This window comes from Dreissena polymorpha, chromosome 13 (genome assembly GCF_020536995.1).
Source record: "Dreissena polymorpha isolate Duluth1 chromosome 13, UMN_Dpol_1.0, whole genome shotgun sequence".
NCBI lineage: Eukaryota > Metazoa > Mollusca > Bivalvia > Myida > Dreissenidae > Dreissena > Dreissena polymorpha.
The window spans coordinates 57,403,877-57,427,582 of record NC_068367.1 but is presented as its reverse complement, the minus strand read 5'-3'; the positions used below and the strand labels follow the sequence as shown (position 1 = coordinate 57,427,582).

Here is a 23,706-nt window from a genome sequence, read left to right as displayed (position 1 = left end):
CCATGAAAAATTGAAAAAAAACAATGATGGTGATTATGATGGTTTTCAAGATATTTAAGGGTATAATTTATTTTCCTTTTTTTATTAGCTCGACTATTATATATGAAATATATATAGTAGAGCTATCCTACTCACCCCGGCATCGGCGTTAGCGTTAGCGTCTGCGTGCAAATGTTAAAGTTTTCGTACTACCCCAAATATTTTCTTTGTCCCTTGACAAATTGCTTTCATATTTTGCATACTTGTTTACCAACATGACCCCAACCTATAAACAAGAGCAGACAACTCTATCAAGTATTTTGCCATAATTATGGCCCCTTTTCCACTTAGAATATGCAGCAAATGTTAAAGTTTTCGTACTACCCCATTTATTTTCATTGTCCCTTAGCATATTGCTTTTATATTTTGCATACTTGTTTACCAACATAACCAACCTATAAACAAGAGCAGACAACTCTATCAAGCATTTTGTCATAATTATTGCCCCTTTTATACTTAGAATATGCATATTATTGATAAATCTATGTTAAAGTTTGCGTACTACCCCCAATATTTCCTATATCCTTTGACATATTGCTTTTATATGTTGCATACATGTTTACCAACATGACCCCAACCTATAAACAAGAGCAGACTACTGTATCAAGCATTTTGACATAATTATGGCCCCTTTTACACTTAGATAATTGAACCTTTTGCTTAAATTGCCATAACTTATTTATTTATGATCACATTTTATTATTACTTTGACAAAACAACACTTACCTGAATACCACAATGGATTCCACCCAAACAATACCCCATGCCCCTACCAGAATCCCTCCCCCCCCAACCTCAACCCCCCCTCCAATGTGTTTTTTAACCAGGTTTTCCGAAGGAAAAAACTGGTTATTAGATTGGCGAATGCGGGCGGGCTGGCTGGCTGGCTGGCTGGCGGAATAAGCTTGTCCGGGCCATAACTATGTCGTTCATTGTCAGATTTTAAAATCATTTGGCACATTTGTTCACCATCATTGGACGGTGTGTCGCGCGAAATAATTACGTCGATATCTCCAAGGTCAAGGTCACACTTTGAGTTCAAAGGTCAAAAATGGCCATAAATGAGCTTGTCCGAGCCATAACTATGTCGTTCATCGTCAGATTTTAAAATCATTTGGCACATTTGTTCACCATCATTGGACGGTGTGTCGCGCGAAATAATTACGTCGATATCTCCAAGGTCAAGGTCACACTTTGAGTTCAAAGGTCAAAAATGGCCATAAATGAGCTTGTCCTGGCCATAACTATGTCATTCATTGTGAGATTTTAAAATCATTTGGCACATTTGTTCACCATCATTAGACGGTGTGTCCCACGAAAGAATCACGTCAATATCTCCAATGTCAAGGTCGCCACGACTAAAAATAGATTTAAAAAAAAAAAAAACTTACAAAGGGGGTTAATTTTTTTTGGTCATTTCAAAAGTTCAGTTTGAGTTTTCTCCCTTTATCAGATTTTTTTTTCACAATGAAAACCTGGTTTTGTGACAATTTTGTCCCTTGTTTTTTTTTAAACATCGTCTAATAAATTACCACAAGCCACATTATACCCCCCTCTCACCCCCGCCCCCCCTACCCCCCTTACCCCCCCACCACCCCCCCCAAAAAAAAATTTTTTTTAAACATTGTCTAATTAATTACCACACCCCACATTATACCCCCCTCTCACCCCCCACCCCCCCGCCAAGTTTTTTCTTTTTAAAACATCATCTAATAAAAATTACTACACCCCACATTATACCCCCCTCTCACCCCCACCCCCCCCCCCCCCATTTTTTTTCTTTCTTTTAAACATCATCTAATAAATTACCCCCCCCCCTCTCACCCCCCCTACCCCCCCCCCCCCCCATTTTTTATTTTTGAAATATCGTCTAATAAATTATTGTATATGAACAATTTTCCCATGATGGCTTACTTTATACTGTCAAGCACTCGAAAAGTCGAGCGCGCTGTCCTCTGACAGCTCTTGTTTAGCACATGTTGTATACTGTAGATGATACATGTGGACTTTAAATATTCTTGAAATATTTATGTTAACACAAGTTCGTCCATCTTAAACAGAAGTCTCCCTGGACTGAACACAAGGCTCCCGATGGCCGCACATATTACTACAACCAGGTATCTAAACAGTCCAGCTGGGAGAAACCTAAAGACCTTCAAACTGATACAGAGGTAACACAACATATGCACTTAACCCATTTATGCCTAGTGGACTCTCCCATCCTTCTAAATTGGATCAATTTATATCCAAAATTAGGCATTTCTAGTATATTTATTTCTATATTTAGAATATTTCTTACAGAAATTCTATTAAGCAAACAGCGCAGACCCAGATGAGACGCCGCATCATGCGGCGTCTCATCTAGGTCTACGCTGTTTGCAAAGTCCTTTTTACTAGATGCTAAGCATAAATGGGTTAAATTAAGAACTTATTACATGGCAAAGAAAATCCATATTATGTTGTTTACAATATCAATACTGACATGAATTTGTGTGTTGCTTGCCCCCACTTTGTACTCTTTCCCTCACCACTCTGTTTGTCCGCCCTTGTTTGTATCTTTTTTTTAAGTTAATCAATATTTCCATGAGGCTTTACAAAATAATTTTCCAGTATTAAAACTTACAAACATTTTTGCATCTTTTTATGCCCTCGAAGGAGGGCATATAGTGATCGGACTGTCTGTCTGTCCGTCACACTTTGCGTTTAGGTTTCGAAAAATGCTCATAACTTCTATGTCGCTTCAGATAGCAATGTCATATTTGGCATGCATGTGTATATGGACAAGGCTGTTCCATACGCTTACAAATTTTGACCCCTGTGACTTTGACCTTGAACTTAGGGTCCGCGTTTAGGGTTGGAAATCTGCGTTTAGGTTTCAAAAAAAGCTCATAAATTCTATCAAGCGTTTATAGGGAGCATAAGTCATCCTATGGTAATAGCTCTTGTTCAAACTAGAAATGTCCCCCACAATTGCTTTTTGCCACACAAAATATGAACAATTAACACAGCATGTATGTTCCAGTCCTTTGTAACTGTTTCTTCACATAAAGCCCTTTTCACAAATGTGACATCGATCTTTAAGCATGCATTCTAGTTGGTGCATACATCATGCTGTCTTCAAATTATTAAAATTTTAAAAATTATTGCCATTGCACGGTAAAGATATATAACTGTCATATGATCATCTATTATCACTAATACCCAAGGACTATTCAGTTGTTGCTGTCTTGGTGCCGGTGGATCTCACTAATACCCAAGGACTATGCACGAATTAAAGTGTTTTCTTTGACAAATACCATAATGCAAGGCAAAGCTATTGGCAATATAAGGAATATGCACACTGTGGCATTGACCTTTAACTCTTTCAGTGCTGGAACTGAATTTTGAACGCCTTTGCAAACAGTTTGGATCCAGATGAGACGCCACAGAACGTGGCGTCTCATCAGGATCCAGTTGTTTGCTATTCTTATAGTATTCTTTGAAAAAAAACAGGAAGAAAATGCTAATTTTAGAAATTCAGCAGACGACATTTTAGCAGACAACAAATTTCCCAGCATGCATAGGGCTAAGCTAACGGCATTGTTGTTGCAGACAACATGTCTTGATATGACGATAATTTCTGTTAAGGTTTTTTGAAGTGCCATCATGCAGAACAGAGGTATGAGCCGGCCACAAACGTGTTCTTTTTTATATAATAATACAGAATATTCAAAACAATTAAGTGTAAACTCCGACCTTCACCTTCGAGCAAGCCTCCATGTTGTTGCCCTCAACACAACACGTCTTGTTTTGATGTTTATTTGTGCCAATTTATTATAAAATGCCATCATGCACAATAAAGTAATGGGCCAGACACAACCATTTACTTTCACAATACAAGGAAAGTGCAAAACAATTCAAGTGTAAACAGTTTCGTTTCGTCTAAATAACTTGTGTAGAAATGCCATCATACATGTACAAAGGAAAGTTATTGGCTTGACACAAACATGTATTTTCATTTTATACATGTAAGAAATAAGCAAGAACTCTCAAGCATCCATTGTGACCTTCCCCTTGAAGTGAGCAACATGTTGTTGCACACGACATGTAAAAAATCATGAAAGGTCTTAAATGATGATCAAATTTGCTTTTTTATTTTGAAATCCAATCGTAAATTTAGAGTTATGAGCTGGACAGGAAATGCCCCAAGCACACCCACATAAACACAAACACACCCACACTGGGGGAAATAAACCCAGGTAACTCGCGGATTATAACGTTATATAATAGTTATACAGTTTAACAAGCAGCACTTAGTGTATCACATGGCTAAACAATTTCTTTGAAGAATTTATTATACAAAGTCAGAATTCTTATAATTTGTGTTATTTTGTGGAGTTTAAACTTTTAATAAAGAAATACTTATAGCAGTGACTGGTAGTTTTCAATTTGTAGTCAATTGTTAATTTGGCCAGGGCAGTGTAAGCTCTGGGACTCATTATAACAATTTTATTCTACCATATTTCAGTTGTTGCTTTTGCTCTTGGCCCTTGTTAAAAGTTATTATTCTTCGATGGGCTAATACGGTGAATGGCCTATTCAGCCCTGTGTTCTTCTTTAACTCTTTCAGTGCTGGAACCGAATTTTAAAGGTCTCTGCAAACAGTTTCGATCCAGATGAGACGCCACAGAATGTGGCGTCTATATTCTGTGGCGTCTCATCAGGATCCAAACTGTTTGCTATTCTGATAATATTCTTTGAAAAAAAGCTAAGAAAATGCTAATTTTAGAAATTCAGCAGACGACATTTTAGCAGACGACAAATTTCCCAGCATGCAAAGGGTTAAGGTTGTTATGCATCCATGTTCCAGTTGTTGTTGTCTCGGTGCCCATGGAAGGAGTACAAGTCAGACACAGGCAAGGTGTATTACCACAACTCTGTCACCAAGGAATCTCGCTGGACCAAGCCTAAAGAACTTGAGGAATTGGAAGGTATTCCGATAAAGGGTTCTCCATTCTGCTGACTGTCAACTGATTCCTATATTGATCTGTATTTTGTACAGAAATCCTTTGGAAAACTAAAATTCTTTTGTTTTGCAACTTTAACACTTGTATGCCCACAGGAAATACAGATGAAGGGAGGCATTTAGCAATCAACATGTCCGTTCATTTGTTTGTTAGTGCTTCATTCCGTACGAGGTTTACCCAAAATGACCTGTTTGGTATAGCGTCAGTACTGCTCCCTACAAAGCTTTCATACTTGAACACTGCCGTTAATCACGGATGCCACCTCTGTTTGGCGATGCATTAATAAAGGTGGCGCTATGGACTGGATGTTTTGATATTTCAATGATAATTCTTCAGGGTTAGTAGATTTTATATGTCTTTTCAACATATTTCGCATTATTAAAAAAAAATCAGGCTATGTAGTGCGATTCAGCGAAGATTAATTCATCCAAAAATGTACAGATACATACAATCACACTCCATTTGGAAACATGGGGGCCTTTACAAGTTGTGCCATGGTGGACTTCTGAAAGTAAATTGATGTTTTTGCCTGTGTGATGAGAAAATGTCCACCAGATGGATAAGGTAATGCCAGCAAACGATTGCGTTCAACATATACTAGTTGCCATATGCACAAACACAATGGCTTCTTGCGGATCTAATAGATTATTTGGTATTTTCCAAAACAGATGGAGCCAATGCCAAGGAGGTGGCGGTAAGGACAGGAGTTGGTGCAAATGCACAAAATATAGGACCATCCCATGACTTACATTTGATATATGATAGATAATATTCCTTTTTATATTATTTTTATTTTTCAACGTTTATACGTAAACCTAGATGTGTACAGAACATGTACAAATTCTATATAAAAAAACAGATGTAAATATGTAAATATATTAATAACCAACTCAATTAAGATGTCAGCTACATGAATAAAACATATTGTACGATATAAACCAAATATATGTAATACTTAATGAATCCAATAACAAAATTCTCAACATTTTCACAATATTGCTTCTACAACAAAAGTGTTTATACAGTAAGATAATTCACGTGATAATCAAAAGATGTTACTTCGCTTGAGATTTATCCCTTAATACAAATGCTTAATTTAGTAAAAGGCAAAGGTGTACGAATCCTAATTTAGTTAAACTATGTTGTCAGTCCCCACTTCCATCTCCAAAAAAGTAGGATAGCTCTGTCTTTAATCGTTAGATTTTTTTTTAAGACTTGTGTTTCTTTCCAGATTTATAGTTTATTAACCCTTACAGTGCTGGAACCGAATTTTGAAGGCCTTTGCAAACAGTTTGGATCCAGATGAGACGCCACAGAACGTGGCGTCTCATCAGGATCCAAACTGTTTGCTTTTCTGATAGTATTCTTTGAAAAAAAATCAAAGAAAATGCTAACTTTAGAAATTAAGCAGACAACATTTTAGCAGGCGACAAATTTCCCAGCATGCAAAGGGTTAAATGAAAGAAATCAAAATCTTTTTGCAAAACATGTTTCTTCATTATTATGTAGACTTTACTTTTTTGATTATATTTCACTATCATCGAATTTCCAAAAAGGATCAAACATTCAACCTGGAATACCACACAAAAAAGTATGGTGGCCAACAAAAATTAAAACAGCTGAAAACAGCATTGGCGCCATGCCCTGTCACCTCCTTGGCATTGGCTACATCTCTTTAAAAAAAATACAAAAATTATCTATTAGATCAAAGAAATGCCAACGTTGTTATGCAAAAACTTGTACATGTTTTTAGAAATGTTTTGATGTCGTTTGCGATCTCATTGGTTGGAAATTTGCTCTTCACACAGGCAAAAGACATTGATTTGGGTTCAAAAACTCCTGAATGACACAACTTATAAAGGTCCCCACGTTTCCAAATGGGTTGTGATTGTATGTTTTTGTACATTTTTGGATGAATACATCTTCGTTGAATCGCACCACCTTGCCCGATTTTTTAAATATTGCCAAATTTAAAGAAAAACCCTAAAACTTTCTCAGCCTGTAGGATTATCTGTGGATTTTCAAAACATCCTGTCCTTAGCGCCATTAGAAGTAGCATTGGCTCATTTATTAATGCATCGCATAAAAGATGTGGCGCCCATGATTAACAGGCGTGTTGAATGAATGATGTTAATTAACACTACACAAGCGTATCACCTTATTTCAATTTGACCTTGACATTTATATACTTTTGGGCTTAAACAATTTCAAATGGGCCAATGAATTCAAACTAATAAAGCTTCCACTATGTGCATATGTGTTTATTGATTGCAGCATCTTGTTTTCCCATATTTTATAAAATTAAGAAATACAAATAATGCAATGATTCTTTTTTTCAGCAAGTATTGCCAAGCAAAGGGAGGCTGAAAAGTGAGTACTTTTGGCATTTTCTGTCATTTTGAAAAAAGTTCATCACCAGCTTCTGAATTGTCAAATATTTGCTAAAATGGAACCAAGCAGTTTCTTCAGTGGGCAATATTTATTTACCGTTATGCTTAGAAAAAAATGTACAAGAAATTCAGTGAGATTAAATTGGGCTTCTTCACTTTATTCAAGGGTGCTAGAATTTTTAATAAAAAAAGCAAATAAAATTTAGGGGAAAAAAAAGGATATTTGATGATTTGTGTCATACCTTTGTATTTCATTTATAACTCAAACATGTTTGTCCTCTCGACTGTGCCTTGAAAAGTATTTACTGCCTTTCAAAATCTCATGGAGAAAAAGCATATACTACATTCACTAAATGTTAACCGCCTCTCTGTTAACCCTTTACCACTTAGATACGTATTTTTAAGCATTTGTAGTCTCTTAGAAAGTTATATTTTATTTACCGGGTAAGACCTTACTTACTAGATTCAAGTTTTAAAGGCTTCATTTCCAACCCAAGATACTGATGAGCAGCAAACAGCATAAAACCTGAACAGACTGCGAGTTACGTGCAGGCTGTTCTGGTTTTATGCAGTTTGCACATAGCCATTTTCACCTTGCTTCTGAGTGGGAAACGGTAAAATAATGCTAACCTCCTCTTTATATAACACTGACTCAATATCAGAGGAAGCGGTGATGCCACGGAAGAGGCTCCAAAAGTGGAAGCTGCAAAGCCCCTATCAACCATAGAACAGGCGATGCAAGCCACACTTGCCAGTATAGAGCTACCTCCCCCACCCACCGCCGTGGCAGCGCAGGTCAAACAACCCGAAAAAGAGAGCTCGGAGAGCAGGTGGGTTGTAGCCACACTTGGCACAGTAGGTGCTTTTTGACCTTGTGTTACTGAGGCTGAATGAATGCTTCATTCCCGTGAAAAATCTATTTTAAATCATTAACCTCGTCTTAAACAAATTGACTTCTCATGTGTTGTGATATCCACTGGCTGTGTTCAGTTACTCGAGCGCTTATGTACATACACTGATTACTGGCAAACACAGCTAATTCATGAAAGATTTGAGTAAGTAATTTGACTGCCGTGATATGAAATACTTTCAGAAAGGACAACAATACCTTAGAAACAATCCTAGTAAAAAATATACCTAGTCGTCTCTAAGATCATAAAATATACAGGGTGGTACCTAAATCAGGGAGGTTGGCGGGACAAGTCTGGCGACCTTGTTTGAGGAATTCACAAGTTAATCTGGAACGACCCTTTACTTATATGCAATAAGCCTTGTTTTCCCAAGGCTTGACTCAAATACATGTAGTTCTGGTTCCTTCCAGTAGTTCTGAATCCGAGGAAGAAAAGCCGCAACAGAAGAAACAGATGCCATTAAAGTTCAGGAACAAGAAGGAGGCCATGGATGCTTTCAAAGCTCTGCTGAAAGAAAAGGTGGGCGATTTATACATTCAGAGTTTATATAAGCTCAATGCTTGTTGAATTTTCTTATTCACAGCTTTATATAGAGGTGAGTTTCCATTTTGTTGTTCTTAAAGGAACCATTTCACATTTTTTTGTAAATTGACATACTTGCAAGTTAAGTAATACTGGACATTCATTTTTAACATTTCATTAAAAAATAACATAAGCTAAAGCATACCAAACGCTTAACAATTGAATAATTTGAGGAGTTCTGTCGTTATATTTTGTGACACTACAAGGATTGCTTATTTAAGGTATAATTACACCACTTACTGAATGAAAATGGATGGCCGAATTTTTTAAGCGCTAGATTTTTACTGCAAGGGTCAGTGATACCAGCCAAATTGAGGATTTTTACATTTTTTGTCTTTCTTTAATTATATTTTTGTGTTTTTTAATGCAACTATTTATGTCCAAGTTTTACATTTATCAAGTTAAAGTTATTAATGAGAAAATTCAAAACATACCAAAATATATGAAATGTTTTGTTTAAGGGAACTTGTTCACAATTTACAAAATGACATTAAAAAAGTCATGTTTTCTTAAACAAATGCATTACCATCATATAAGCAAAATATTTCGAGTTGGAGTTGTTATAAGCTCAATGCTTGTTCAATTGTGCTTTCTCCAATGCACAGCTGTATATGATGGGGAGTTCACGTGTTCTTGCTCTTTGGGGAACAGTTTACAAAATGAAGTTTTTCCAAAAATAGTCATTTTGTCTAAAATGGATGTATGCATTGTGGTCAATTAGGCAAAGTATACTCCTGATTAAGAAAAGAGTTAGAATAACATGTTGTTTTATTTATTATCATAAACCAAAATAGGTAAATTTATAATGCGTTTGTTGCGCTTTTCATTGATTTAATTTGGCAAAAAATTGTATTGCTTACAAAACATTTGAACTACAATGAAGGCCGCTGTGGCATAGTGGATGTGGTGTCTGCTTAGCAACTCGGAGGTCACAGGTACGATCCCCACTGTGGGAGTGTTCTGTAGATCTCCCCTATACAAACAAAGTACTGGTTCTAGTCCCAGGAAACATATTCGAGAGGGTTTCAAATAAGCCTCAGGCTTTGGTTGCAACCGAGCGAAAATAAACAGGATTAAACTCAACTTAACTACTATCTTATTTCAGAGCCTACTTGAGGCAGTGTTTTTTTCACCATTTTGGGAATTGGGCCGGGTCCCTTTGGATTGGGACAATTTGCGCAGTTTTGACATAAATTTGGAAATTAGTGTTGTTGTTGTTTTGCTAAAAAAATGCTTCAAAATTGAGATACACGTGTTTTCAGTATTATATTTACTAAGGTTGAACTTATATGGATGGGAGTAAAACAAAATATTGAGACCTTCCATTGGGAATTTTCAGCTCCAATTTGGTGAAAATTTATACTTTTTTCTATAGGGAATGGATCCGATTTTGAAAAAAAAACACTGTGAGGTAGTGGTTGTGTGTTAGTTGTTGCTTTTAAAGGGGCTGGGTTGGTACCCCAGGGCATGCGTATTTTTATGATATATTTTTCTTTGCAATTATAATTATTTAAAACTGTTCAAAATAGGTTGTAATAAAGTTTTGTTAATAAATCCAAATACTGGCTTTTTTTAATACAAAAATCTGTGAACAAGTTCCTTTTCAGATTTATTAGAAATCGGTTTTGACTTGCCAGATTGCTTAGTTTTATTGAACATTTTAAGGTTTAATTCAAATACTTAATGGAAGAAAGCATTTAATCTATTGCATATAGTACAATACAGTCACATAGTGTACATGTATGTAGATTATTCCTGAACTGTGTGATGTTGAACATAAAACTTTTTATGTATGTTGATTTTTCCTGAACTATCTGACATTAAAGATAAAACTGTTTAAGTATGTTGATTTTTCCTGAACTATGTGATGTTTAACATAAAACAGTGTCCACTGTTTTCACAGTGAAAGAAGCAATGTTGATTTTACCAAGAGGATTAGATATTTCAGATGTTTACTACTGGTGCATCAATACTCCCAATAGTTTATTCTTGATTGATAAAGATGTAACAAGAAAATTCTTAGCAAAAAAAACCCATGTTTCAAACCAGAAAGTCCCATCGACTGCATCATGGGAGAATGCAATGAAGCTGATAGTGAACGACCCCAGGTACGGAGCTCTGAAGCACCTCAACGAGAGGAAACAGGCATTCAATGAGTACAAGACACAGCGGGTCAAGGAGGAGAAGGTATGGACTGGTTTTTACAAAGACCTTATCAGCAGGAATCATATTTTTTTCGGTTTTGTCGGTCCTAGACCGATTGAGGTCATGAAAGACCGATTGAAAATCCCAAACAGTCGGTCAGATTCTGTTTGCTAAAATTCCCATGTCATGAAATCGATTACACAATGCACACCCTAATTACATTCTTATCTCGAGTAGGTGTGATAAACCATTCGCTGCCGTCTATAAACCGGTCAGGACCAGTTTATTGCACGTCAGCCGACTAGTATCAGAGTATGACCCCAAGCAGCGAAGATTCGCGCAGTTGTGTATTAGTCATGCGTGAATAACCTCGCGATAATATCAATCGATAATTTCACTGGCTTATACCTAGCACACTAATCGGTCCGTAATGTGTACTTGTCCAGGATAAAATCGTTGACATTTACTTCGGAGATGAAAACCTCAACGTTATCCTCGTGGAAATTGTGCATGTCATGCATGATACAGTAAACTTTCATATAAACAAAGAAGAAAATCGGATAATCTGCAATAATTGTGGGCGGACCTTATACACTGAAAGCACGCGCTGTAATTAAACAAAATATGCCGATATATTTTCCACCAGCGTAATAATTTGGCAATAAATAAATAAAAGTTGCGGATCTGATAGACAGATCAGCCGAAAGTTTTTTTTTATGGGCAGAACTTCACATAAAATAGTACACAAGATTAATAATATACATTGTATAAATCTTAAGTAAAAATCGTGTTAGAATCGAAATAATATGTGTTCTTTATTGTTTTTTGTTGAATAACCCACGACCGGAAGTTTAGATGCGTGGTTTCAAATCACTCGTGCTTCGCACTCTTGATTTAATTCCTACGCATCTTAAATATCGGCCGTGGGTTATTCGACATCAAACTATAACGTATACGAATTATTTCTTAACTATTTGTTGTTTTTTTTTGTCAGTAACAAATCTAAGCACAGACATTTGTTTGGTTCAGTGCATGTTTGTAAGCTATTATTGGGTCGACAACGATTTAAAACATCGGTATAGACTTACACAGACCAATAATATTGACAACGATGAAAAACAGTCCGATAAAACAGCACACGAAACAACCAATGCCAATGAAATAGCAAATGATAAAACAAATTGAGAAAACTCGTATGTTCCGTTGTAAAAAATGCCTAAGGGAATTTAACTTGTACATTAATTATACCATCTTCATGAATAGCAAAATCAATGGTATATATTTGAACGTGATTTGTCATGATTTCGGATATAAATTTTCGGACACTTTTTCCCCATTTCAATCCAGACCGATTGATGTTGCGGGAAAATATGATCCCTGCTTATCAGTGATTTTTTTACCTGCGAGTCCTGCATCCTGGACTCACAAAAACCTTTGGGGAGGCAAAGTTTCGAATTATGTGAGTCCCAAAAATGCATTGAATTTTCTCAAAAAATGATATCGTTAATATTTGGACTCATTCTGTAAATTCGGGGACTCACAAATTTGCAAGTTATCGAGTCCCAGGACTCATATAAGAAAATTTGTTAAAATATCACTGCCTTATTGGAATAGTGACTGGTTTTCACAAAGGAATCGTAACTTAAAGGGGCCTTTTCACAGATTTTGGCATTTTTTAACTTATTCATTAAATGCTTTATATTGATAAATGTAAACATTGGATCGTAAAAGCTCCAGTAAAAAATCAAGAATAAAATTAAAAAAGGAAAAGAACATTGCCCGGAGCAGGTTTCGAACCAGTAACCCCTGGAGTCCTGCCAGAGTCCTGAAGTAAAAACGCTTTAGCCTACTGAGCTATTCCGCCGAGTACACATTCTTTACGTATTTTATACCTTATATAAGCAATCTTCGTAGTTATACAAAATTTAACGACAAAAACAGAACTCTCCAAATTATTCAATCGTTTCGCGTTGCAACGCTTTATAATTTTTAGGTTTTATAATCGTCAAAAGATGCATATAATGGCTATATTAAAGCATGGTAAATGTTCAGTATTACTGTTTCCTCACAAATATCATAACTAACACGAAAATTTGCGAATCTGAAACAACTTTTTTCAATTTTGTCAATATACCAAAGCGTGAAAAGATCCCTTTAAGTATTGACTGGTTTTAACTAGACCTTATTAGAAGTGTAACTTAAGGAGAAGGTATTGACTGGTTTTAACAAATACCTTATTGGAAGCGTAACATAGGAGGAAAAAGTATTGACTGGTTTTCACAAAGATTTTAGTGGGAGCATAACTTAAGGAGGAGAGAAGATATTAATTCGTTTCTACAAAGACCTTACTGGAAGCGTAACATAAGCAGGATAAAGTATTGACTGGTTTTTACAAATACTTTACTGGAAGCGTAACTTAAGGAGAAGACTGGTATTGACTGGTTTTCATGAAGACCTTATTTGAATTGTAACTTAAGCTCGAGTAAACATGAACTGTTCAGATTAAATGGTGTTTGTAAAAGTAAATGATAAGCTAATAATAAACATACAAAACGTAGCATATACTGTTTAATGTAAAATATATATTTAGCGTGTCTAAAGTATCCTGAGTTATGGCTATGAGACATAGGTGTAGTTTGAAGAGGATTGTTGTTTTTTATATTGCTGAAAAGGAATTATCACTGCAATTTTTGTTTCATTCTGAGTGGTTAAAATAAATCTAAAGATAATAATAATGTAAAAATTTTACCTGAGTTATCATCAAATTCAATTTTCATCTGATATGAGACTTGTTCTGGAAAAATTGGGCATAATGCGTGTTTGAAAGTGTCGTCCCAGATTAGCCTGTGCAGTCTGCACATGCTTATTAGGGATAACACTTTCAGCCTTGACTGGTTTTAGTTTAGAAGAGACTTCTTTTAGAGGAAAAATTCCATACACGGGTTACGTGTCATCCCAGATTAGTCTGTGCAGACTGTGATGATGCTCAAGGCGTATGCATTAAGCCCATTTTTCCCAGAATGGCTAATATTCTGTATGTGATGCTGTTGGACAGGAAGAGGCACGTCTGCGAGCCAAGCAGGCCAAGGAAGACCTGGAGAAGTTCCTGTTGAGGCACGAGAAAATGACGTCTGCTGTGAAATACTGGTATGATTTTTATACGCCCGTATAAAATACGGGACGTATTATGTGAAACCCCTTGGCGGCGGGCGGGCGGGCGGCGGGCGGGCGGGCGGCGGGCGGCGGGCGGCGGGCGGAAGGCATCACTTTGTCCGGACTCTAATTCAAATTGTATTCATCCGATCTTCACCAAACTTGGTCAGCAGTTGCATCTAGTTGATATCTAGGCCAAGTTCGAATATGGGTCATGCCGGGTCAAAAACTAGGTCATAGGGTCAATAAGTGCATTTTCAAAGGGGCCACTTTGTCCGGACTCTATTTCAAATTGTATTCATCCGATCTTCACCAAACTTGGTCAGCAGTTGCATCTAGTTGATATCTAGGCCAAGTTCGAATATGGGTCATGCCGGGTCAAAAACTAGGTCATAGGGTCAATAAGTGCATTTTCAAAGGGGCCACTTTGTCCGGACTCTATTTCAAATTGTATTCATCCGATCTTCACCAAACTTGGTCAGCAGTTGCATCTAGTTGATATATAGGCCAAGTTCGAATATGGGTCATGCCGGGTCAAAAACTAGGTCATAGGGTCAATTAGTGCATTTTCAACGGCGCCACTTTGTCCGGACTCTAATTCAAATTGTATTCATCCGATCTTCACCAAATTTGGTCAGAAGTTGTGTCTAGATGATATGTAGGTCAAGTTCAAATATGGGTCATGCCGGGTCAAAAACTAGGTCACGAGGTTACTTAGTGCATTTCAAGCATTTAGCATGGTGTCCGCTCTCTAATTGAAGTAGTTTTCATCTGATCTTCACCTAATTTGGTCAGAAGTTGTGTCTAGATGATATGTAGGTCAAGTTCGAACATGGGTCATGCCGGGTCAAAAACGAGGTCACATAGTGCATTTCAAGCATTAAGCATGTTGTCCGCTCTTTAATTGAAGTAGTTTTCATCTGATCTTCACCAAATTTAGTCAGATGTTACATCTAAGTGATATCTAGGTCAAGTTCAAATATGGGTCATGCCGGGTCAATAACTAGGTCTTGAGGACACTTTCAAGCATTGAGCATGGTGTCCAAAACCTTCGAACGGGCGTATCTTGTGACAGTTTGGCACTCTTGTTTGTTGAATATTTTAATGTTTTTCTTCTGCTTTGATATTTTGTTATGAGTATTTAGATATTATGTCTGCTGTAAAATGACCGCTGCTGTTAATATACTGATATGCTTATTTTATTATGTATGACCTCTGCTTTGAAAATGTGGTATAATTATTATGCCCCCCTTCGAAGAAGAGGGGGTATATTGTTTTGCACATGTGGGTCGGTCCGTCCGTCCGTTGGTCGGTCGATCGGTCGGTCCGTCCACCGAATGGTTTCTGGATGATAACTCAAGAACGCTTACGCCTAGGATCATGAAACTTCATAGGTACATTGATCATGACTCGCAGATGACCCCTATTGATTTTCAGGTCACTAGGTCAAAGGTCAAGGTCTCAGTGACAAAAACGTATTCACTCAATGGCTGCCACTACAACTGACAGCCCATATTTATGCCCCCCCTTCGAAGAAGAGGGGGTCTATTGCTTTGCTCATGTCGGTCTGTCGGTCGGTCAGTCCACCAGGTGGTTGTCAGACGATAACTCAAGAACGCTTGGGCCTAGGATCATGAAACTTCATAGGTACATTGATCATGACTCGCAGATGACCCCTATTGATTTTGAGGTCACTAGGTCAAAGGTCAATGTCACAGTGACCCGAAATAGTAAAATGGTTTTTGAATGATAACTCAAGAAAGCATACGCCTAGGATCATGAAACTTCATGGGTAGATTGATCATGACTCGCAGATGACCCCTAAAGATTTTGATGTCACTAGGTCAAAGGTCAAGGTCACGGTGACCCGAAATAGTAAAATGGTTTCCGGATGATAACTCAAGAATGCATACGCCTAGGATCATGAAACTTCATGGGTAGAATGATCATGACTCGCAGATGACCCCTATCGATTTTGAGGTCACTAGGTCAAAGGTCAAGGTCACGGTGACCCAAAATAGTAAAATGGTTTTCGGATGATAACTCAAGAACACATATGCCTAGGATCATGAAACTTCACAGGTAGATTGATCATGACTCGCAGATGACCCCTATTGATTTTGAGGTCACAAGGTCAAAGGTCAAGGTCATGGTGACCCAAAATAGTAAAAGGATTTTCGGATGATAACTCAAGAACGCTTTTGCCTAGGATCATGACACTTCATAGGTATATTGATCGTGACTCACAGATGACCCCTATTGATTTTCAGGTCACTAGGTCAAAGGTCAAGGTCACAGTGACAAAAAACGTATTCACACAATGGCTGCCACTACAACGGACAGCCCATATGGCAGGGTTGTCATTATGATTGTAAACAAAGGATTATTTTGGAAAAGTAACCGATTCGGCCGGGGGTCAAGGGGGCCACCTAGGCCCCCTTGTAGGTCCAGGGCAGGGCCCTGGTAGGGAGGTCAGGTGGGCGAAGCCCCCTGACCGAAAACGAATTATAGACATTTTAGGGACAAAATACTGCTATTCTCAGAGCATAAAAAGTTAAAATGAGGTCTAAAAAGAATAGCGAATTTTAAGATTTTCACATTTTTAGTATACTGTACAATGTAAAAACATATTATATTGATAGATCTTTGCATGTTCCAATAATATCCATTACCCGATAATCCAGTATTATTACGATTTCTTTTTTTCAAAACCAAATTACGCCCAATTTTGACGATGAATGTCGTCCGCCATTTAGCGCAAGTGCATATACAAATTGAATTGTGGGATTGGGAAATTCCGATTGAACATGCGTGAATCACGTGACGCGATTTGAGAGCATTGAGAACCGTTTATATTTAGTAATAACGACAAGTCAAACACTCAATCTAATCTGTTACATGTACGGTACCTCCTTTCAGAAAAGTTTGCGAAAGTGAAAGTGAATTTCTGAAAATAAAAACGCGCCTTTCTTTAAATTTTACCGAGTACTTTTCATTCCGGATCGTGGTATAACTTGTCAGATCATTCATGCATGTAGACCTATATGTATGCATAGTTTGGCAATCTCAAAACACGTTAATTACCTAATTATTACATTATGTGTTATGACCATTTGTATAACAAAATGCATTATTTAATTAAAGTATTTTCAAATGCGTATAATTAAATGTGTTATCCGAAATCATTTTCAGATTTCATTATTCATGGAAAATTAAGAAAATTCTAGCAACAGAGACACATTTCTCGTGTTTTTCATGTACAGATTAAAATCATGCCAAAGTTAGACTTCATGTATAACATCACGTCATTCTTCCTTGGAGAAAGCGTGGACTTTAATATTTAGATGGTGAATAACAACTTCGTAGCGCAGAGGTCGCATGGTAGAAAATCAGAGAGCATTTTTTAATATGATTTTTTTAATATGTGGAAACTTTTTCTCTAACTAAAAAAACTAGTTAATTACGCTCTACAGTGCAGCATTTGTTGAGATACGGTCAGTAATAATCTGTCAAATGTACAGCTATTTGATACAATTTCACGTGGAGTCGGCGTGTATTCGGCTGCCCGAGCGCTGATTGGTTGACGTTCTTACCAAGAAGAATTTGATTGACAGCTGAAAAAATCAATATTGGCCACTCGCTGAGAAATTCATTGAAAACAGTAGCTCTTAGGCGGAGTTAATGGACTGACTGAATGACCGGGCGTCGCTCTAATATAGTACGTTTATTCCTCGTCAATTATTTTAGGTTTGCATGATACAAACTTCCGATCGCAATTTTAAAGATTCGAGAAAAACAACCGATTTTCTGGCGATTTTAACCGATGAGTTCGATCGGCAATCGGTTAATAATGACAACCCTGTATGGGGGACATGCATGTTTTACAAACAGCCCTTGTTTAGATATTATGTCTGCTGTAAAATGATGTCTGCTGCGAAATACTGGAATGCTTAATTAAATACATACTGTTCATAATAGTGAATCATCAAAATGGGGAATCTCAGAAGAAAATAAGCCACCAAGTGGAAACGAAACACATATAAGCCTGTGGAGACTGCAAAGGATACTCTGCACACAAGCATTCAGCCCTGTCTTCTCAGAACGAGGCTGAAAGGTTCACATTTTCTCCTACTTTCTTTTCTGTTTACCAGGAAAGCTGACAGCATGTTCTCTGACTATGAAGAATGGCAGTCAGTGCATGACCGGGACAGACGAGATCTCTTTGATGATGTGATCCATATGCTGGAGAAACGAGAAAAGGTGCCTTAACATGACTGTTATATTATTGCAATATCACTGCATGAAGATTAAGGTTTCAATGTCTGTCAATCATAATTGAATTCACTCACATATAAGGCAATCATAACCTATGAATATCACATGTGTAGCACAGGCTAGTCTAGGCTTCACTGTCTGTCAATCATAATTAAATTTACTCACAATATAAGGCAATCATAACCCATTGAAATCACATGCGTAGCACAGGCTAGTCACGGCTTCAATGTCTGTCAATCATAATTGAATTTACTCACAATATAAGACAATCATAACCTATTGAAATCACATGTCTGTCAATCATAATTGAATTTACTCACAATATAAGGCAATCATAACCTATTGAAATCACATGTGTAGCACAGGTTAGTCACGGCTTCAATGTTTGTCAATCATAATTGAATTTACTCACAATATAACAAAATCATAACCTATTGAAATCACATGCGTAGCACAGGCTAGTCACGGCTTCAATGTCTGTCAATCATAATTGAATTTACTCACAATATAAGACAATCATAACCTATTGAAATCACATGTGTAGCACAGGCTAGTCACGGCTTCAATGTCTGTCAATCATAATTGAATTTACTCACAATATAAGACAATCATAACCTTTTGAAATCACATGTGTAGCACAGGCTAGTCTAGGCTTCAATGTCTGTCAATCATAATTGAATTTACTCACAATATAAGACAACCATAACCTATTGAAATCACATGTCTGTCAATCATAATTGAATTTACTCACAATATAAGACAATCATAACCCATTGAAATCACATGTGTAGCACAGGCTAGTCTGGGGTTACACTTTCAGCCTTAACAGTATTTTAACTTAGTAGAGACTTCCTTCAAAAGAAAAATACCATTAAAGCAGTAAGTGTCGTCCCTGATTAGCCCGAGCGGACTGCATGTGCTTACCTTTGATGACACTTTTTGGACATGTTTTAAGCCCAGTTACCCAGAACAAGCCTCAATTACAACACGTGCCGTGTTGCAGGAGGAACCCTATACTCTTAGGAAGTTAAACATTTAATATTTCGGTCACCTCCATAGTTTTTATAGAGACCCCTGGGAATACAGTATACTTCTCAAACTGGAATGTTAACCCTTTCCCCCATAAGAAGCAAAGTGAAAATGGCTTTTGCAACCAGCATAAAAACAGAACAGCCTGCGAGTAACTCACAGTCTTGTCAGGTTTTATGCTGTTTGCTGCTCATCAGTAACTGAGGGTTTGAAATGAAGCCTTCAAAACTTGAATTTTCTGCTTATCAGTAACTGAGGGTTTGAATGAAGCCTTTAAAACTTGAATTTTGTAAGAAAGGTATTTAATATAATGTAACTTTTTAAGATACTACAAATGCATCAAAATATGTATCTAAGTGGTGAAGAGTTTAACAATTTCAAGTGCCCTGTTGCAGGAGGAGGCTAAGACTTTGAGAAAGCGCAACATTAAGGTGTTCAGTGAGATCCTGGACTCGATGCCCAACCTGACATACGGTACCACGTGGTCCGAGGCCCAGCAGATGTTACTGGACAACCCACGCTTCACAGAGGACCCAGATCTGCAGAGTGAGTTGTTTAATTTAAACCTATTTATTTAAGTTCGATTTAATAGCAAGCTCAAGCCTTATTGAAACACTCGAGTCCATTTTTGGGGTAGAACCAGTTCTTGGTGTCTTTTGGGGGACATCTAAAGAACACTTACATAGGGGATCCAACCCATTACCTCCCTCTCGCTAGGCGGACACCATATCCTCTACGCCATAGCAACCTGCAGAGAGAGTGGACAACGAAGTAGACATGAAATGCAGTAATGTAAATCCTTTATTTTCTTTACTTCTGTGAATCATAGTTCCTCAATCTTTATTCTTTATCCTTACTGCCCCCCCCCCTCATCCCACTCTACAACAATGAAACGCATTAATTTAATTTCTTTCTCTCATCTTTACTATCAATCAGTAACATAATTGCTCGATCTGTATCCTCTACTTCACAGACATGGACAAAGAGGACGCGCTGGTCTGTTTTGAGGAGCACATACGGATGCTCGAGCAGGAGAATGACGACGAGAAGGAACGAGAAAGACGACGCGTCAAACGTCAGCAGCGGAAAAATCGTGAGGGCTTTCTCGTGCTGCTTGATGAACTTCACGAGCAGGGCAGACTGAACTCCATGTCGCTCTGGATGGACCTATTCCACATCGTCAGCTCAGACCTCCGCTTTCAGCAGATGCTTGGTCAGCCGGGTATGTAAGACAATCAGCAAATCATATCAGCAAAGTGAGGGTCTTTAACACTTTGCCTCTCAGATATGCATTTTCACGCATTTGTAGTCCCTTGGAAAGTTATTTTTCATTTAAGACCTTTTTTACTAGATTCAAGTTTTTAAGGCTTCATCTCCAAACCTTAGATACTGATTAGCAGCAAACAGCATAAAACCTGAACAGACTGCAATAGCCATTTTCACTTTGCTTCTGAGTGGAAAAGGGTTCAAATAAAGGACTGACGTAGACTTATGTTTATTGTGATATGACTCCATAAAATGGTTGCCATAAGTTGATATTTAAGAAATGATTTCTTCAAATGGATGAAGTACCAGGAAGTTTATTATAAGTTTTAGCATCATGAACGAAAAATTAATACAAACTTTGTCTTGGAAATACAAGGAAATCTTACTATATGCTAAAATTGTAAGAATAGGAATATATATCATGCATAGTGAACCATAACCCAAATGTTAAGAAATACATTTGTACTGCCAAATCAAGGTAACTAGCTGACTAATTCATTTTGTTAAAAATTCTTAGGTTTCATTATTTTAGATGGCAATGTATGTCAATTTTTATTCATTAATGTTTAAAATGTATATTGAGACGTATGCTCCTAAATATTTTCATAAAATGAATCAATAATTTTGTGGTCTGACATTTTCATTTGAAAAGCAACATTTTGGTATTGCTAAATAAGTCCTATACAGATTTGGTCATTAAATGATAAACTCTTTTTTACAGAAAAGTATCTGGTCATAAAAAAAGTATTTTAAAAGTATATATTAATATTCCGTCGACTTACAAAAAAACCAATGTAAAAAGACAATTCAACAGTTTTCTGTTTTTCAGGATCTACTCCGCTGGACTTGTTCAAGTTTTATGTGGAGGATCTCAAAGCCAGGTTCCATGATGAGAAGAAAATCGTGAAGGAAATTTTAAGGGTAAGCATGTCTGCTTGCTGATAACTTGTGGTGAAGTTGTTTCGTCACTTTGATATTGAGAAAATCAGATATTGGAAATTGTGAGGGTAAAAACTGCTGTATACTTATTAACTCACAGTTGGGAAGCTGGTACTTGGTCATTTTAGTTACAAAATTATGTTGTTAGTTTAACAGGCTGAACTCTTCATCATTTGTTTGAGATACATGAGATAGTCTGTTATGTCTATGGAGTTGATCCATCAACATTGATAAATCTTTACCAAATATGAATGATCTGTATTATTTACACATTCTGTATATTAGTTGCGTTCCATCACTCAATTTTCACTCTTTTAATTTTAATTTAATTTAGTTAGTGGTGTTATAGAATAAGATATTTACACAAGTGTGGGCCTCATATCTGTTGCTCTTACTGTAAGAAAATGTGTCCTAAATCATGCAAAAATGTCTATGTTGTAGGACAAAGGGTTTTTCATTGAAGTGAACACGTCGTTTGAAGACTTCTCCAATATAATTGCTGACGACAGGCGGGCAAACACTCTGGACACTGGAAACATCAAACTCACATACAACAGCGTAGGTTTTGTTTTTATTTCGATCAAGGCTCCTTGTTTATGCATAAAAGTTCTCTACTCCTTGTCCTCTATTATTCGAAAGAGTGTTCTAAGAATAAATTGGGGGAAAAGTTTAATGGTAAGCAGTTGAAGAATTCGTGATAAAACACCATTAAACAAAGTGTTCTGGATAAAGCTTCAAAAGTTGCAGTTGCTACATTTATCACCTTGTATTTTAAACATGAGAACATCAAACAATCTATAGGGAATTTCGATTTCAGGATGAAAATTGGTGATAAAAAGACTATTCAATTGTGATACAGCCACAATTATAGGTACACAAAATACCTGCCTAATAACCTAAACGCCCTGATTTAATTTATGTTTTGTTTTCTAGTTGATAGAAAAAGCCGAGGCTCGTGAAAAAGACCGATTGAAGGAGGAGGCTCGCAAACTTCGGAAGCTCGAGACATCGTTTAAAAACATGCTGGGAGATGCAGACCCTCCGATAGAGGAGAACCAGAAATGGGAAGAGGTGAGTGGGAAAACCAGAAATGGGAAGAGGTGAGTTGGTGAACCAGAAATGGAAAGAGGTGAGTGGGGAAACCAGAAATGGGAAGAGGTGAGTGGAGAAATCAGAACTGGGAAGAAGTGAGTGGAGAAATCAGAAATGGGAAGAAGTGAGTGGAAGAACTAGAAATTGGAAGAGGTGAGTGGGAAAACCAAAAATGGACAGAGGTGAGCAGGTCCTTCTTTTGTGATATATATCACCAGTTAAACCTGTTTGCCAGCAACCGCAACACAACACCCGCTGGTATACGCAAGTGAAAGCTGGCTCTTACTGAGGTGCCAGTACCTATTTAGCTCACCTGATTGCTCACGTGAGCTTTTGTGACCGGTCTTTGTTCGTCGTTCGTCCGTCCGTCGTCCGTCCATCCACATTTGTTTGTAAACACTCTAAGGGCAAAATTTATTGTCCGATCTTCATGAAACTTGGTCAGAAGATTTGTCCCAATGATATCTCGATCGAGTTCGAAACTGGGTCGTGCCTGGTCAAAAACTAGGTCAAAAAAAAGAAAAACCTTGTAAACACTGTAGAAGTAACATTTCATGCCCAATCTTCATGTAACTGTGTCAAAATCGTTGCCTCAATGATATGTTGGTTGAGTTCAAAAGTGGTTCCAGTCCGTTGAAAAACATGGCCGCCAGTAGGCCGGGCAGTTTTCCTTATTTGGCTATAGAGAAACCTTGTAAACACTCTAGAAGTCACAATTTTTGCCCAATCATCATGAAAGTTGTTCAAAACATTGGTTTTATTGATATCTCGGACGAGTTCGAAAATGGTCCAGATTGGTGAAAAAACATGGCCGCCAGTGGGCAGGGCATTTTTCTCTCTATATATATAGTTAAAACATGTGAACACTCTAGAAGTCAC

At 37.3% G+C, this 23,706-nt stretch overlaps 1 protein-coding gene across 2 annotated transcripts in view; it reads left to right on the top strand.

The window, feature by feature from the left end:
- Positions 1 to 23,706, top strand: part of LOC127855570 (pre-mRNA-processing factor 40 homolog A-like) — a 36,315-nt gene that overhangs the window by 5,297 nt on the left and 7,312 nt on the right. Inside the window, exons 4-16 of one of the 2 annotated variants that reach the window (XM_052391301.1) lie at positions 2,100 to 2,210; positions 4,889 to 5,009; positions 7,385 to 7,415; positions 8,098 to 8,265; positions 8,760 to 8,865; positions 10,978 to 11,115; positions 14,129 to 14,220; positions 18,378 to 18,486; positions 19,926 to 20,076; positions 20,504 to 20,752; positions 21,626 to 21,717; positions 22,177 to 22,293; positions 22,669 to 22,806. In XM_052391301.1, the coding sequence (XP_052247261.1) occupies positions 2,100 to 2,210; positions 4,889 to 5,009; positions 7,385 to 7,415; positions 8,098 to 8,265; positions 8,760 to 8,865; positions 10,978 to 11,115; positions 14,129 to 14,220; positions 18,378 to 18,486; positions 19,926 to 20,076; positions 20,504 to 20,752; positions 21,626 to 21,717; positions 22,177 to 22,293; positions 22,669 to 22,806 (1,623 nt within the window). Of the gene's footprint in view, positions 1 to 2,099; positions 2,211 to 4,888; positions 5,010 to 7,384; positions 7,416 to 8,097; positions 8,266 to 8,756; positions 8,866 to 10,977; positions 11,116 to 14,128; positions 14,221 to 18,377; positions 18,487 to 19,925; positions 20,077 to 20,503; positions 20,753 to 21,625; positions 21,718 to 22,176; positions 22,294 to 22,668; positions 22,807 to 23,706 lie in introns of both variants that reach the window. The other variant, XM_052391300.1, reaches the window with a different exon arrangement.